The sequence below is a fragment of the Myotis brandtii genome, unplaced genomic scaffold, assembly GCF_000412655.1.
Source record: "Myotis brandtii unplaced genomic scaffold, ASM41265v1 scaffold277, whole genome shotgun sequence".
In the NCBI taxonomy this organism is placed as follows: Eukaryota; Metazoa; Chordata; class Mammalia; order Chiroptera; family Vespertilionidae; genus Myotis; species Myotis brandtii.
In genome coordinates this window covers 1624522-1641212 of record NW_005360548.1, presented here as the reverse complement: position 1 = coordinate 1641212, position 16691 = coordinate 1624522, and the positions used below count along the sequence as shown (strand labels likewise).

At 49.8% G+C, this 16691-nt stretch overlaps 2 protein-coding genes across 7 annotated transcripts in view; one reads left to right on the top strand and one right to left on the bottom strand.

Annotated features, from left to right (window-relative positions):
• The window catches only part of SAMD4B (sterile alpha motif domain containing 4B), a 27649-nt gene extending 16315 nt beyond the window's left edge, over window positions 1-11334 (top strand). For 2 of the 3 annotated variants that reach the window (XM_005868826.2, XM_005868825.2), the window contains 10 exons: window positions 3182-3421; window positions 3734-3843; window positions 3999-4085; window positions 4831-5176; window positions 5847-5932; window positions 6343-6461; window positions 7028-7226; window positions 7415-7538; window positions 9644-9727; window positions 9939-11334. In XM_005868826.2, coding sequence (XP_005868888.1) covers window positions 3182-3421; window positions 3734-3843; window positions 3999-4085; window positions 4831-5176; window positions 5847-5932; window positions 6343-6461; window positions 7028-7226; window positions 7415-7538; window positions 9644-9727; window positions 9939-9967 — 1424 coding nt within the window. In that variant the 3' untranslated portion in view covers window positions 9968-11334. The remainder of the gene's footprint in view (window positions 1-3181; window positions 3422-3733; window positions 3844-3998; window positions 4086-4830; window positions 5177-5846; window positions 5933-6342; window positions 6462-7027; window positions 7227-7414; window positions 7539-9643; window positions 9728-9938) is intronic. The other variant, XM_014541756.1, reaches the window with a different exon arrangement.
• A 645-nt stretch (window positions 11335-11979) lies between these two features.
• The window catches only part of PAF1 (PAF1 homolog, Paf1/RNA polymerase II complex component), a 12860-nt gene continuing 8148 nt past the window's right edge, over window positions 11980-16691 (bottom strand). For 2 of the 4 annotated variants that reach the window (XM_005868823.2, XM_014541754.1), the window contains 12 exons: window positions 15901-15993; window positions 15457-15578; window positions 15298-15364; window positions 15105-15206; window positions 14913-15018; window positions 14755-14823; window positions 14566-14669; window positions 14364-14480; window positions 14153-14281; window positions 13121-13226; window positions 12923-13013; window positions 12341-12844 (listed from right to left, as the gene is read on the bottom strand). In XM_005868823.2, the coding sequence (XP_005868885.1) occupies window positions 12429-12844; window positions 12923-13013; window positions 13121-13226; window positions 14153-14281; window positions 14364-14480; window positions 14566-14669; window positions 14755-14823; window positions 14913-15018; window positions 15105-15206; window positions 15298-15364; window positions 15457-15578; window positions 15901-15993 (1522 nt within the window). In that variant the 3' untranslated portion in view covers window positions 12341-12428. Of the gene's footprint in view, window positions 12845-12922; window positions 13014-13120; window positions 13227-14152; window positions 14282-14363; window positions 14481-14565; window positions 14670-14754; window positions 14824-14912; window positions 15019-15104; window positions 15207-15297; window positions 15365-15456; window positions 15579-15900; window positions 15994-16691 lie in introns of all 4 variants that reach the window. The other 2 variants (XM_014541755.1, XM_005868824.2) reach the window with 2 other exon arrangements.

Sequence of the window (16691 nt, the reverse complement as noted above, 5' to 3'; positions counted from 1 at the left end):
GATAGGCTGAAACTTTTCAATTTCAAGCAGTTGCAGGAAACCATTTAAATCTTTTTGAGTGGGGAGCAAGGATTGGCCTGTAAGGGAAGGCACAATAGGTTTGGGGTGCTGCCAAGGACAAACCAGGTTTCTTGGAGAGAGAGAGGCCCTGGAACTCTGGCCAGCATTCCTGTTTTTATAGTTTTCAGTTTTCATGCTGTGGTCAGCCTCCACTCTATTGTAGGGCCATGCAGGGCTGCTCAGAAACTGCACAATCGCCCTAGCCAGTTTGGGAGTCCGGCTAGAGCGTCGGCCTGTGGACTTAAGGGTCCTGGGTTCAATTCCGGTCAAGGGCACATGCCTGGGTTGCAGGCTCCATCCCCAGTGAGGGGCTTGCAGGAGGCAGCTGACCAATGATTCTCATCATTGATGTTTCTACCTCTCTCTCCCTCTCCCTTCCTCTCTCTGAAATCAATAAAAGTATATATATTTAAAAAAAGAAAAAGAAACTGCACAATCATTCCAATCAGGATAGTTTCCTGCCCTCTCAGTCTTCCCTGCCTCCTTGGCTAAGAAGGGAGGAAGGAAGAGGCCAAAGGGATCAAAACAGGTGTAAAATAGCCTGTATTGAGGGTTCCCCAGTCCCTCAGGGCCCAACATGTGCTGTTTTCTTCTGGGAGTTCAGAAGGAGCCCTGAGCAGAGGACCTTAGAGGTTATGGGCAGGGGTAGAGCTGGCTTAGGGAGTGGGTAAGTACACTGCCCTCTGCCTCAGGTGACTTCCTGGCTAGGAGCATAGATACTGTCACAGAGGGGGAAGGTGCTTTGGGGCCTATACCAGGCTGATCCTCCTTTCTGGACTGGTGTCAGTGGAGCGCTGGCAGGAATCCCAGCCTTTCCATCTTATGCCTTTGCCTCCCAACTCTGGAAACTGGGGCAAAGGGCTTCAGTTCCCTGGGCTTTGATATTCTCACCTACCTAGGGTGAGACATTTGGCTTTGTTTCCTTTCCTTTTAATTGTATTTGGGATACTCCAGATTCCCTGTGTCTAGCTCAGAGGCCATGTTCGCACCCTTAGGATCATGGGTGCCCCCTCTTGGCCTTTAGGAAACTTTGAAGACTCCTGTATATTGTGCCCTTACTCCTGATCCTGGGGGTGCAGAAAAGGTTGCCATCCTATACGAGCCCAGAGTCCAGTGTGAGAGAGGCAGGCTAGTGAAGTGGGCAGTAAGTGCAGGGCTTGAGGCAGCAGCAGCTCAGGGGCCCAGAGAATACAGAGGGCCCGGCCAATGGGTCTCAGTGGTTGAGCCTCAACCTATGAACCAGGAGGTCACGGTTCGATTCCCAGTCGGGGCACATGCCCAGATTGCGGGCTTGATCCCTAGTGGGTAGCATGCAGGAGGCAGCCAGGTCACTGATTCTCTCTCCTTGATGTTTCTATCTCTTTCTCCTCTCTGAAATCAATAAAAAATATATATATATTTGGGGGTTGGGGGAGGAATGCAAAGGAAGGACTCGCAGAAAAAGGAATTCAGAGGGAGGAGCGAAGGCTGAAGTGGCTGGCAAATAAGGGTGGATGAGTGGTGAGCTAGACAAAGGGGATAGCATGTGTAAAGGTCTGGAAGCTGTGGGAATCTACCCTATCCTGAGAATGGTAAAAAGTCAAGTTGGATTCTTCTTCCTACTTCAAAAATGGAATGGATGAATGGAGGGTTTGCAACATCTGTGGAAGATGGCCTGGATTCACCCTGATTTGGGCATACTCTAAGAAAAATCTGTGGGAGCTGGGGAAGCCCAAGGATATGGCTGTTGAGCGCATAGTTTATGTACTTCATTCATTTACTTTACAAGTACTTCTGAAGAAACTCCTCTGCTTTAGGCCCCACTGTAATTACTGAGTATGCAGTGCTATCTAGGACAGGATAGATCCCTGCTATCACAGGTTATTGCATCAGGGGCATATAGTTAATAAGCAAGTAAACAAATAACTAGATAAGATCATTTCAGGTTGTGATAGGTAGTGTAAGAAAGATAAGACAAAGTAATATGATATGGTAACCAGAATTGGTAGGGACAACTACTTCATATTGAGGGTTCAGAGAAGGCCTTAGAAGAGATGACACTTGCCAAACCGGTTTGGCTCAGTGGATAGAGCATCGGCCTGCGGACTGAAAGGTCCCAGGTTCGATTCCGGTCAAGGGCATGTACCTTGGTTGCAGGCACATCCCCAGTAGGAGGTGTGCAGGAGGCAGCTGGTCGATGTTTCTCTCTCATCTATGTTTCTAACTCTCTATCCCTCTCCCTTCCTCTGTGTAAAAAATCAATAAAAATATATTAATAAAAAAATTAAAAAAAAGAGATGACACTTGCCAAGATGAGACCTGAGGGAGACAGGAAGAAGAGCAAGTGCAAAAGTATTGAGGCTGGAATAAGCTTGAATGTTTTAGGAACAAATGGGGGTAGGGGGGGCAAAGGCTTTTAGACTTGATCCAAAGGGTGAGTGGGAGATAAGAGGTCAGAGATGAGAAAGGCCTTGTAGTGGTGTGTGTGGAAGAGTTTAAATTCTATTTTCAGCATGAAGGGAAGCCATTGGTGGGATTTAAGCAGGGACTAACTTTGTCAGATTGCATTTTTAGAAGGACCATTGTGCCGCTATGAGATGAATAGGAGACAAGAAACCAGTGAGGATGCTCTAGCCGGTTTGGCTCAGTGGCTAGAGCATTGGCCTGCAGACTGAAGGGTCCTGGGTTTGATTCTGGCCAAAGGCACATGCCCGGGTTGTGGGCTTGATCCTCAGTTGGGGTCATGCAGGAGGCAGCCGATCAATGATTCTCTCTCATCATTGATGTTTTATCTCCCTCTCCCATCCCCTCTGAAATCAGTAAAGAAATATATTTTAAAAAAAAGGAAAGAAACCAGTGAGGAGGCTGTGGCAGTAATTCCAGTATGGATGCCATTGACTCAGACCAGGGTGCCAACAGAGGAAGTGGAGTTCAAAGAAGTAGCTCATAGCTTGCTGATGGGTTAAGTATGAAGGGTGAGGGAATGAGCAGTCTGGTAGGTGGTTCCCCGCAGATGCCAGGGCCCCTTCTCCTTGTTGGAGTCTGGGGCTGAGCCGCCATCCATGGCACTGACCAGGGTGGCATGGTCTACTGTGGTCAGATCCCCAAGCCTGACCTTTTGCCTCTCTTCCTTTCTGGCCAGGTCTCCCCTGCCAAATCCACCCCAGCCCGCTGAAGCGCTCCATGTCGCTCATTCCCACGAGCCCCCAGGCCCCTGGTGAGTGGCCGAGTCCAGAGGAGCTCGGGGCCCGAGCTGCTTTCACCACGCCCGACCACGCACCCCTCTCGCCCCAGAGCAGCGTGGCCTCCTCTGGCAGTGAGCAGACGGAGGAGCAGGGCTCCAGCCGGAACACTTTCCAGGAGGATGGCAGTGGCATGAAAGGTATAACGGGAGGGCAGTGCTAGGACCCTCCAAAGGTTTCTGCAGAGCTTAATGGACAGAAAGGAGCTTGTAGCTGCCACCCTGCCTATCCTATCCCCCCAACCTTCAACTTCCCCTCCCTTCCAGGGAAGGGAGAAGTCCGAGGGGAGTAGAAGTCCCTGTCCTTTGGGTTCAGACTGATCTGAGAGACCACCACAAACCCTGGTCTGATGCCCCTGCCCTCAGACACCACAGTCTGATAAGAAAGCCAGGACACAGAGGTAACTGATAGAACAGACTCCTGACCTTATGCCCTCCCTCCTTTTCCAACAGATGTGCCCTCATGGCTCAAGAGCCTCCGCTTGCACAAATACGCAGCCCTTTTCTCACAGATGAGCTACGAGGAGATGATGACACTGACTGAACAGCATCTGGAGTCTCAGGTAAAGCTCAGGGGACCATCAGGATAGAGTTAGGGTACTATTTTGACACTATCCTTGTGACCTGAGCCTCCTCCAGCTCTTTGAGCTTTGTTGGGGCACCCTAAGTACCTTGACCTGCTATTTCCAGCCTCCTGTCCCCTTCTGCCCTACCACAGAATGTCACCAAAGGTGCCCGCCACAAGATAGCCCTGAGCATCCAGAAGCTGCGTGAGAGGCAGAGCGTCCTCAAGTCCCTGGAGAAGGTGAGGACCTGGTATTCCCCATTTCCACGGTTAGTTGGCTGCCCAGGGCTACCAATAGACTGAAGGCTCTGGGGCATCCTTGCTACCCATGTGGCCTCTCCTCAGGACCTCCCCAGCCCTCGGGTCTGATCTGCAGTGGCCTCAGCCTTAGGGAGCCAGACTCTGGGGACCAAGTATAAGTTGGATGACAGGGCTCACTTGATACCTCTGTCCTGGGCTCCCTCCCTGTCTGTCCTGGTGTGTGTCCCCAGACTGTCTGTTGACAACCTCTTCTCTCCTCTTTCACTCCCATTTCTGACTGGTCTTTCTGGTAGAGCAGAGCATCTCCCTGGGTGCATAATCTCTCCATTTGGTTTGTTTCCCATCTACTCAGTCCTTCCGTATCTGTCCAATTGCGTTCTTTTTACCCCTTCCTTGCCACTTGCCTTCTGGTTTTACCCCCTCGGTTCATAGTCCAGATTTCTACATCCGAATCTGGTTCCACCTTTGGTGGGACCCAAAGGCCCCAGGATTAGATCACCTTCTCCTGAGCTCCCTGGGACTCCACCTTGAAGGGGGAAGAGGGAATGTGTATACAAATGTGTACATATATATGTGGACTTGTGGTACCTTTACCTTCCTTCTCTATGTGCTGGAACCCAGGTTCCTGCCAAGAACTCTCTAAGCCCTGTCTGACCACATTTGTGTAGTCCTTCTACATAAATGTGGGGTAGGCATGTGACCCCAGCCATGCCCTCCCATGCAGGACGTGCTGGAAGGAGGAAACCTGCGAAACGCTCTGCAGGAGCTGCAGCAGGTCATCGTCACCCCGATCAAGGCCTACAGTGTTCTCCAGGCCACTGTGGCCCCCACCCCCACCACCTCCACCTCGACTGCCAGGGATGCAGGCCAGGGGGAGCCACTGCTGCCAGGTGCTGAGTCTCCCCTGGCTCATCCCAGCACAGACAAGGGCACTGAGGCCAAGGATCCTCCAGCTGCAGAGAGCTACCCCCCTCCACCAGCTCCAGTTCCCACTGATGGCAGCGAGTCAGCCCCAGCTCCCGTTGCTGACGGAGACATTCCCAGCCAGTTTACACGGGTGATGGGCAAAGGTGAGACCACCCAGGACCCAGCAAAAAGTTCTGGGACAGAGCCAAGTGAACCTAGGCATTAGGAGTCAAATTCAAGTTAAATAGTAGAAGCAGAACTTTTTAAAGAACCCTGGGGACTAGAACACCATAGAGAGTGACTTGAGACTGAGGTGGCAAGGCCCCTGCCCTCTAGTGTGTCCTGGCTGGTGGGAGACAATGCTCACACTCAAAGCATCTCCAGCCTGAGAAGAAGAGAACAGTATGTCAGTGGAAACCACATACAGTACAGAGTGAACAGATAAGGAGAATTGTTGGTTCTCTCAGAGGTGATGAATCCACAGATGAATATGATAAAGCTCTCAAAGGGCAGCATGATGGCATACTTTACACTTGGGTCTAGATCCCTTTATCTGTGTGACCTGGGACACACTCAGCCTCTCTGAGCCTCAAGGTTCCTTATGCTAAAAATGCCGATTGATGAGATTCTTCTAAGAGTTAAAAGGAAAAACGGTATCATTGACCTCATATCTGCCTTATGCCAGGCACTGTGCTGGGTGCTTTATGTATCTTCATAAGCCAGGTATCATGCTTGGCACATAACTAGTACTCATCCAGCCTGAGTTTCTTGTCTCTCTTTCTGTGGCAGAAGGCATGCTGGGGGTTAACCTCCTACCCTTTCCTATGTCCCCAGTGTGCACCCAGCTGCTGGTGTCTCGACCAGATGAGGAGAACATCACCAGTTACCTCCAGCTCATCGAAAAGTGCCTGACTCATGAGGTGAGTCCTTCCCTTGAGCTCCCAAGAAGAGCAAGGTGACCCCATCACTCTCAGAGCCAACATTCCTTATGTGGCCAATGGGCGTTACCTGGCTGGCTCCTGCCAACTTCTCCAGCCCTCATCTCACCACCTACTGGCCCCTCAGCTCCCAGTTCAAATGTTTGTACCTCAGGGACACCTTCACGGGCCCCTCATACTAGATAAGTTTCTTGTGCCTTCTGTGTTTCTCCCTCACAGCACTCGTCACTCATCTCCCCAGCTACACTGTAAGCTTCATGTGCACGGGTAACCTCTGCGTCCCAGCATTGCCTGGCACAGAGCAGGCAGTAAATAAATATTTGAGCAAATGGACAGAAGGCAGATCTGAAAGAAACACCCCCTCCCTGCTTAACTTCCCTAATTGTATCTAGGCTTTTACGGAGACGCAGAAGAAACGGTTGCTGTCCTGGAAACAGCAAGTGCTGAAGCTCCTCCGAACCTTCCCGCGCAAAGCCGCACTAGAGATGCAGAACTACCGGCAGCAGAAAGGGTAGGCAGGCAGCCGGGTATGCAGGCCGTCCCTCCCTAGGCCCTTGCTGATTGACAGCTAGTGCTTAGAGGGGTGATTGCATTCTGGGCTGGGAATCCAATGGGACTCATTCAATCACTGGGTGACTTACACACATCACCCAGTGAAGACTTTTCCAGAAAAAAATCAGGATGTTCTTATTGCTAAAATAGGGTACTAGGCAGGCAAAACCAGATCATGTCCTGATAGCAGACCCCTTGCCTGTCCCTGTTCTCTTCACCTTGTGTGCAGAGGGCTCTGAAGTCCCTTCTCACTCCCAAACAAATAACAGGAATATCACACATGCGTATTGAAGTTAGGAGAACTGCTTTGCTTGGAGATGAGGAACATTTCCTGTCTCTATCTTGGGGGAACCCCTTGGGCAGGAGGAGACAGAATGTGTGGTGCAGGAACTTGGACAGGGAATCTTTGCTCAGAGCAGGTCTGTTCTGTGTCCTACCCATTGGTATTGTACAGGGATGCGAGGAGGGGTGGAGAGATGGGCCCCATCCACCTAAACTGACACCCTGCCTTCTGCTCTCTCACAGCTGGGCGTTTGGCTCCAACTCACTCCCCATAGCTGGCTCTGTGGGGATGGGGGTGGCCCGGCGGACCCAGCGGCAGTTCCCAATGCCTCCCCGGGCCCTTCCACCTGGCAGAATGGGCCTTCTAAGCCCCTCGGGCATTGGGGGCATTTCCCCCAGACATGCCCTCACCAGCCCCAACCTTGGGGGCCAAGGCCGACAGGTGAGCGGCTAGATATAGAGGGCCTGGTGCTTCTGGGGTTGAGGTGGGTGTTGGTGCCTGGGATGTGTGTGTCCGTATCTTTGATCTGGGCTTGGATTAGAGGGGAGGGGCTCCTTTGCCAGTTCCATTACTCCTGGGCCTGGGTCTCCACCACTCACCCACTTTTTCTCTTCCCATGCCCTTTTCAGAACTTATGGTTTGCCAACCCTGGAGGCAGCAACAGCATGCCCAGCCAGAGCCGTAGCTCTGTGCAGCGCACGCACTCGCTCCCAGTCCACTCCTCGCCGCAGGCCATTCTCATGTTCCCTCCAGGTAAAGTGCCCTAGCCCTTGGGATTCTGCCTCCACAACACCCTTAGCTGGCCTTTATCTTCTCTCCTATTTCTTTTACACTCGAGCACCTCTCCCCATCCTTCCAACCTCCTCTCATCATGGGTTTTCTTGTACTCTTCCCCACCCCCATTTCAATTTTCTCTCTCAGATCTTTTCTTCCTTTCTCTCTTGGTTTTAAATATGCATTTCATCTTGTGCAGGGGCCATACTAATCTTCTCTGTATCATTCCAATTTTATTACATGTGCTGCCAAAGCGAGCACTGCCTTCCTTTCTCTGTCGTCTCTCACCCCTTACTTCTACTCCCGCATGTCCACATCTCTCCCTGTCATAATTTTGGTATCCATGTCGGTCTCTGTCACCGTCTTTTTAGAGGATCATTAAGTACTCAGTTTGAAAGGGGTTGAGGGGATGAGAGTCAAAGCAGTGAGGGTTTTTTGGAGGTGTCTATCAATCTGGCATTCTTTCAGAAGCCAGGTGACCAGGCTGGAACCATTTAGCTCTTGGAACAGATTTTTCTTGGATCAAACACCTAAAGGGTGTTTGAGTTGGAGGGACTGTTTTTCCTGTGCTCACAGACCAGCCCAGAGATAGATCAAAATGAGGGTGAAGAGGACAGAAGGGGAGAGAAGTGTTAGCCCTACCTTGCTCAACCAGTGAGGATGACTCCTCCTGTGCCAAGCCCATTGCTGGGCACCAAGGCTGCTGAGGCAGATAAGGCTACTCTGGAATGGCTGCTGGAGAAACCTTAGATATGCAGGTGACCCTAAACTCTTCTTGTCATAAACTGCCAAATCAGTAGGTATTCTTAATTTATAAGATAATGTGGACTGCCATCTGTTGAAGGTAAGAGGCCCTGTTAGTTGTGTTCATCCTTGCACAGGGCCTAGCACCTGTAAATGATGTTATAAGATGATGAACTGCAGGAACAACAACAACAAAAAAGAACAATTCTTTTTACTGGTATGCTATGTGCCAGGCTTTTGTCAGACAGTTTTATTGCACTGTTTAATCAAACCCTCCCAACTGCAAGTGAGGGCACTGATTTCATTCCTATCTGATCAGTCACAAATCTGAGACACAAATAGGTAACTTGCCCAAGTTCAAAAGGGAAGACAGTTAGGTGGTCTGACATGGCCTGAGTTCAGGGTTCAGAGGGGACATGATGAAAGGTGAAGCTGGAGGTGGGAGCAGGGTCTTTTAAACCCAGGTAAAAAGCTCAGATGTAAGGAGCCAGGAAGGGTTTTAAGCAGTGTGGGGTGGGTCTCAGACTCCAGAAGAGGAAGCCCTTTTGAGAGGTGGTTTGAGGATAAGCCCCGTGGCTGCTGCCCTGGTTTGCCCCATCTGTGTGGCCTGCCTGGATTGAATCCATCCCAGAGGAGAAAGTCCAAGAAAGAATGGGAAGAGTTCTAATTAAGCTTCTAAATGAAGTATAGAGCAGGTCATCAGTCAGGGAACACAGTGGCTGCCCAGCACCCACAGCAGATACCCAGACTATGCCCAAGAAGACAACCTATAGTATGTGTCCAAAATAGTCACAGGCTGTGTAGACCTCAGCTTCACATTACTCTGTCTACAGGTCAAGCTTTCTATTTGTTGGCCAAGCCTCTGCCCTTGCCATCTCTACCTTTTTTTTTTTTTTTAATTGATTTTTTACAGAGAGGAAGGGAGATGGATAGAGAGTTAGAAACATCGATGAGAGAGAAACATTGATCAGCTGCCTCCTGCACACCCCCTACTGGGGATATGCCCGCAACCAAGGTACATGCCCTTGACCAGAATCGAACCTGGAACCCTTGAGTCCGCAGGCTGACGCTCTATCCACTGAGCCAAACCGGTTAGGGCTCTACCTGCTTTGTGATACACCCAGGCCTGTCTCTGTCCTTCACCTCTGCCTAGTTACACCTTCCATCCGAGTGTGTGCCTGTCTCATGTGCTGTTTCTCTGTCTCTCTCTCTCCCTCCTTTTCCCCCTTGTCTCTCCCAGCCTCTCCCCAATGCCAGCCTATCCTGTCCTTTGTCTTCCCAGCTTTACTCTCCACCTAAGTCCAGTCCTTACCACCTTCATTCTCCTCTGTCCCATACAGACTGTCCGGTCCCTGGGCCTGACCTGGAGATCAACCCCACTCTGGAGTCTCTGTGTCTGAGCATGACAGAACACGCCTTGGGTGGTGAGCATTTCCTCTTTCCCTGACCCAGCTCCCACCTACCCAGCAGCGTCTCCACCTCTGAACTGAGCAACTCATAGTCATCCTTGAGGGGGCCCTCGGGGAGGCTGTACTTCAGGGAGGACCTGACTGGGATGGCAGGCTACCTGAGCATCTTTTCTCAAGCCTCCCGCCAGCTCCTGATCTTCCTCCCTTCCTCCCTTTCTTACCACAGATGGGACAGACAAAACCTCCACCATCTGACGGGACCCACAGCCCAGCGCACCCATAGGCTCCCTGGGCGGCGGGCGGGGGCCAACCCCCAACGGGCTTCTCTGCGACAGCGAGAGGGTGGGCTGGCTCAGCTATACATTCTAATATTTTTCTACTCTCTCATCCTTTTAACTTTTGTTTAACATTGGCACCTGCCTTGCTCACTCTCGGGCCCATTGAGGGATCTCTGCCGAGGCCCAGGGAGGTGGGGGGCAGCCAGAATAAAGGGGGCAGGAACTTGGCCAGCCTGCCTGCCTCCCTTTCCTTCCTTATAGCTCATCTGGCCCGATCCCACCCCTGCTTCCTCCAGAATGTTCACCTGCCCCTCCTGAGGGAGCAGCTCCCTAATCCCCTGAGACTCACTGACCCACTATCTTATGGGGCCTGCTCAGAACCATCAGACATTTGGGGAGAGACAAGCTGGGTAGATAACCTGCTCTCCTGAATATTATTTTGAGAGGCGCTAAGGAGAAGGTAGGTGAGGAGAGGAAGCTTTCTCCTCGCCACCTTCTTCTCCTTCCCAATTTCCATCATTCCCCAAGGACAGGAGCCATCCTCTTCTCACTCACCTCCTTTTGCCCTGTTTATCAGAGGTTCTCTACAATTAATTTCTTAGGCCTATTTAAGATACATATTTATATAGTTCTTAACGGTTTTTCTCTGATCATTCCCTCTCATTTTTAGAATCCCCAGGCCTCTTTCTGAGCCAAGAAAGTGGCAGGGGGAACCTGAATTTTATGAGGGGAGAGGGGCAGAGCCCCCTCCTCCAGACCCCCTAGCTCTTCCCCACTTCCCCCCAGCCTTGGCTCCCCAGATGCATAAGTTGAAGGTGGGGAGCCAGGACAGCCAATGAGGTCAGGAAGTCTGTTGCCTTAACATCCCCTTCCCCCATCAACATACTCTTCACTCCCAGGTCTGGTTGCTGAAAGACTTGGGGGTAAGGAATAAGGGAAAGGGGATTGTTTGGTTTTGGTTTCTTTCCCCACCCCCTTTCTCTCATCCTTCCCCCACTCCCCATTATGTCATGACCTCATTAAGTGGAACACTATATCATAACCCAGAGATTCCCCCAGCCCTGGAGTCATACAGAGCCTCTGGTCCCTGTTCCTACTGCTGGGTTGTGCTGGGGCCCAGGTGGAGGGAGGGGATTTGAGGGTTCAGGTTGTGGGGAAGCCAGGGTCCCCTATTCCAACTCCCTCCCCTCTCAACCCTCCCATACACACTGGGACATTCTCAAGCTTTTCACACCGAAAGGGAAAAAATGTTATTTTTAGATACATTTTATGAATAACTTTTGTTATGAATATGGCTGGTAACCATTGTGTATGTTATTAAAGATGTTGGGAAAAAACAAAAAACCAAAAAAATTTTAAAACCACCGCCCTCCCAGCACTCTCACCCCATTCCCCTACTTTTGCCCCTGCCCTCCAGGTCTCGACCTCCCTCAACTCTGAGCCCAGGGAGAGGGAAAAAGCCTGGGGGAGGGGGTGTAGCCCTGGGGACCTGCTCCAGGTCCCTACCTCCTCTCCCAGTGCCGGGCTGGGTGGGGTGTCAGGTTTATTTATGTACCTCTTGCACACTCATCAACCTATGCAAGTCCCCCACCCCGGCCCCTCCATGTTTCTGTGCCTTTGCTCATTCCCCTCAAATTCCCAGGGCTTCCCCAATTCCCCTCCCACTAGCCCAGGGAAGTGGGATGGACAGGGGCCACCTCGTTTGGAATCTGCAGGGTGTCCCTCTTACAGGACCCTCACCTCCTCCCAGCCAGTCCCATCTTGTTCATTATTCATCAGGGTCCATGATTTCACCCTCCCTTCTATCCCCAGCCCCACTGGCAGAATCAGCTTTGAGTAACTGTACAGTTTTTCTCGCTGTTGGAGATTTATTTGTTGGCGTTTCACTTGTTTAATGGTCTGGGCTTATTTTGGAAAAAAAAAAAAAAAGAAACAACATAACAAAAAAAGGATTCTGATCTTTGTTATGCTACATTTCCTTGACATGATTTCACCCTCCCTTCTATCCCCAGCCCCACTGGCAGAATCAGCTTTGAGTAACTGTACAGTTTTTCTCGCTGTTGGAGATTTATTTGTTGGCGTTTCACTTGTTTAATGGTCTGGGCTTATTTTGGAAAAAAAAAAAAAAAGAAACAACATAACAAAAAAAGGATTCTGATCTTTGTTATGCTACATTTCCTTGAAAACCTGTGGCCTTTGCTTCTATGCCGTTAAGCTGAGGCCACTGAGTACCGGGGGTAGGGATGGAGAAGGTGATGGAGTGCGAGGGGGGCGATGTAGACAGAAGGAGACCATAAGGACTGGGAAGGGGAGAAACTGGTTTTATTAACAGCAAAGGGTTGGAGGAGGGAAGGGAAACAGTGAAAGGCTCACAAATACACCACAGAAAAGTGCCTTCCTGCACATAATAATCATGTCTGCGCCAGCCCTGAAAGGACTCAGTCACTGTCACTGTCTGCTTCGCTGGAATCAGAAGCTGGGGCTTCACTGCCATCCTCCTGGGCTGAGTGCTCACTGCCACTGGGGAAGGGACTGGCGCTGCCACTGGGGCTGCGGCTGGGACTGGGGCTCCGGTGGTCACCTCCATCGCTGCCACTCTCTGAATCATTGTCACTACCATGGGCCCGTCCTCTGTCTTCGTCATCAGAGTCGGCGTCCTCTGAATCCGCATCACTGCCGAAGATCTCCTCTTTGTCCCGGGCAGCTCGGGCCTCATCCTCACTGCTCTCCTCGCCGCTACCACTCTTGTCACTTGCTTCATCCCTGTCACCCTCTTCCCGCTCACTCTCACTGCCTGAGCGCTCATCCTCACTGCCTTCTTTCTCACTGCTGCTGTCCTTCTCTTGCTCCTCATCTGTGAGGGAACAGAAAGAAGTGAGACCCAGTTTCCCACCCTCCCAGGGTTTCCAGGGATTAGCTTATGCAGCTTTACCTGAGCCCCCAGCTTCTTTCTCTTCTGTCTCCATTTCCTCTTCCTCCTCTTCCTCGGGTTCATGGTTCTCCAGCTGGGCCTTCCGTGCCTCCTGGGAAGCAGCAGGAGGGGAGGGAAAGTATTCTATCAGGCTTTTGTTTCCCTCTTTACCCACCACCACCCTCCCCATGGGTGCCCTGAAACAGTGGTAATTGTTACCTGGGCTTCTAATTCCTTCTCATTCATGTCCCGGTGTTTGACCACAAGCAGGGCATTGGTACCCGACTGAACCCCAGCCTTGGCCCTGCGCTTACTTAGGCGGACCCTGCAGTGGGCAAGTTGGGAAAGGGGTGAGGAAGATGCAGTTAAAAACCCCAGTGAGGAGTATGGTTCAACTTGGTTCTTCAATTCCTCACCAATGCTTAGCCCAGAACAGATAAGAATAAATACAGATTTAATAAGGGAGACTAAACTCTGATTTGGGGCAGAGGAGGGGAAGGGTTATTGCTCCCAAGATACCAATTTGATTGCCCTGCACTATAAAGTGTGTGTATAGACTTTAATGTGAGTTAGTTACCAACACTTAAAAACATAGAACCTAGATCTCTGGTTTAGGGAAAATATGAATCTATGGCCCTGTTACACAGGCCTCTTAGCCTTCCACAACAGACCAGCAATGGGTTGGAATCTTTTGTTGAGCTGGGTTGTGGTACCCCTTGGAGAGTGCCAAGAGCTCTAGGTCACCCAGACCCCACCAGCCCATTGTGCCTTCTTTCACATTTCCTCGTTGGCTTACAGGATCAGAATTTGTAATCTCTACTTAAAATTCAAGGTCACACTTTTTCCCAACCCTTATACCAAAGGCCCCAGCCAAAAATAAACTTTTAGCCATCAGGGAAAAGTTTTGGGGTCACATTTTTTAACTTGGGTATCCAGGATTTCATTTTAAATATGCTAATTTTATGTATAATCCCATACTTTAGCTATGTTTACTTTCACATGAAGTCTCTTAATATCAGGAAATTTGGCTGTCTACCCTGCATAAAAGGTCTAAATATCTCTAGTGGGTTACTGTGTTAGAAACAGATCTAGCCCACATGCATGAGCAGGCTTCTGCTAGTTGCTTACAAATGCATGTGACAAATCCTTAGGTACAAATGACCTCTAAGGTGGCATATCCTAGGGTCTTGACCCTGAAGCACGGGCCCAGGCTACTCTGAGGTAGAAATCTGAGGTATATGCGCTGAGTACCTGGTCTCCAACTCATTGTAGTAAACTCCATCACCCTCTCGGAAGATGAAGAAGTAGTTTTCCTCATAACCCTTGCTAGCTTTGTTCTTCACATTCCAGTTGTATTCCCGAGCAATCTTGTAGTCATATCTGAGGATGAGGGGGACAGGGTTAGCCCCATTTCTTCCCTTTGAGGGAGAAAGACACACTTCTCAATCCCCAACCCACGCACACATCATCCGGTGCATAGTCCATTTCCTCTTCCTGGTCCCGCTTTCGTTTCTTCAATGTCTCTTCCACAGGCAGGAAGTAGGCCACAAACTGGTTTCCTTCCTCATCCATCATGCCCCTGGTTGGGGGAAGAGGAAGAGCTGTGATAAATGAGGACAAAGGGCAATGAGAAATAGGCCAAGGTTGGCAACAGGGACACTTACCTGATCATGGCTTGAGACATCATCTCCAATGCAGCTGCACCACTCGTGTCCTTGGGGGCTGGGTCTGAGTCAAAGATTACCTGAGCACATGGATTAATCCACATCTGTTGGACAGAGGACACTGGAGTTAGAAGTGAGACGTGCAGAGATGACAGGCTATCTCGCTCTGCCTCCTGTACCAAATCTGACCTTAAAGTCTGGGAAGACGGGCATGACCTCCACCGGTGTCACTCGGGGCTTGCTGTAATGCTGGGAGATCTGGTAGGAACAAAAACAGGGTGAGGAGGAGGATGAAGAGCTTTGAAGCCACCTCTTTTTCTGCCTCCCCATCTTAGTCCCTCAGTTACCGACTTCTGGGCATCCTCAAAAGTCTTCTCAATGGCTGTTATCTGGCTATCCCTATCTTTGTAAATTTCTTCCTCAGTGAACTGCTGTTTTACAGAAACCCCAATCCTAAGGGTGAAGAGAAAGAAAGGCCTTTAGGGACCACTGGACACACCTGAAATTTCTACCTTCCCTCCCTACCTACCACAACTTACTTCACCTCAGGCTTCTCATTGGAGATGCCATAACGGTTGAACTCAGTGGAGATATACTCTGTTTTCCGCATCCATGGCACCACCTTTGCATGCTGCTGAGACCTAAGGTGGAGGATCAGACACTTCAGGACCTCACCACCCTCCTTCCATTGGAGCCAGTCCCCAGTCCCCACTCAGCATCCTACCCGCTCACCTCTTGGAGCTAGTGGGGGCCTGAATCTCTTCTTCCAGAAGCTTCTCATCAGCTGGATCTAAGAGTACTAGAGGAGAGAAAGGGGGTAAGAAACCATGATGGAGGTCCAGGCCTGGCCTTTGCTAGTCTAAAGCAGGTCCTCCCTGCCTCCCTACATACCATTGGGGTCAATGCGGTAGGTGTCAGGGTTGATGAGGTCAATGGTGACCCCCAGGTCTGGCTCAGTCAGGAGGTCATGTTTGTGCTGTTTTTCCAAGGAAGTTGCTTTGTACTGAACAAACCTGGGTAGGGAAACATGCCCATTATGGTTTCCTGACTCAGCTTTACCCCTCAAATCCCTGCTTCACAGAGGCTAAACTTCTACAGGGAGGAACTCAAGAGCGGAGTGTTCCCCCATGTCCAAGTCTGAACACTTGCTCTCCAATGGAAAGAGACTTGGACACTGCTTGCTCATTACCAAATATTTATCAGGCACCTACTACTGTAGTATGTGCAGGGTACTGTTCTAGGCCCAGAAGAGAGAACAATCAACAAGAGAAGCAGTCCTTGCCTGCAAGGAGCTCATACTCTGAGTTGTTTCTCATTCCCAATCTTAAGTCTCACCTGTTCTGGTCGAAAGGGTAGGTAATAAACTTGGGGTCGAAGGGGATGTCAGGGAGGCTATTGCAGTACTTGACTCGGCAGACCACTCCAGATCTAGGAATAGAACAGCTCCTTTAAAAAGCTACTATGAAGGTCAAAAGAAAAAGTATCAAACTCAAACTACAGTAAGTAGAGTGGAGACAACACAAAAAAGACCTAAAACAACATCAATAACATAAAATGTGGAGGGGGTGTAAAAATGTAATCCTTAGAGAATATATTTGAATTTAAATGCCTATTAGCTTAAAATAAACTGCTAGTGATAGCCATAAACCTCAAAAGCTATACAAAACCTACAAAAGTTATACAAAGAAGAGAAGGAACCCAAACAAAATACTAAAGAAAGCCAGCAAACCACAAGAAGTGACCAAAAAAAAAAAAAAAAAAAATGAACAAAATGGCAGTAAGTGCATACTTGCCAATAATTACTTTAAATGTAAATGGATTAAGTACTCCAATAAAAAGAGATAGGATGGCTTAATGGATTAAAAAAACAAGACCCTAATTTGATGAACAAGAATAGATCCAGCCATAACCGGTTTGGCTCAGTGGATAGAGTGTCGGCCTGCAGACTGAAAGGTCCCGGGTTCGATTCCGGTCAAGGGCATGTACCTTGGTTGTGGGCAAATCCCCAGTAGGTGTGCAGGAGGCAGCTGATCGATGTTTCTCTCTCATCTGTGTTTCTAACTCTCTATCCCTCTCCCTTCCTCTGTAAAAAATCAATAAAATATATTTTAAAAAAAAAGAACAGA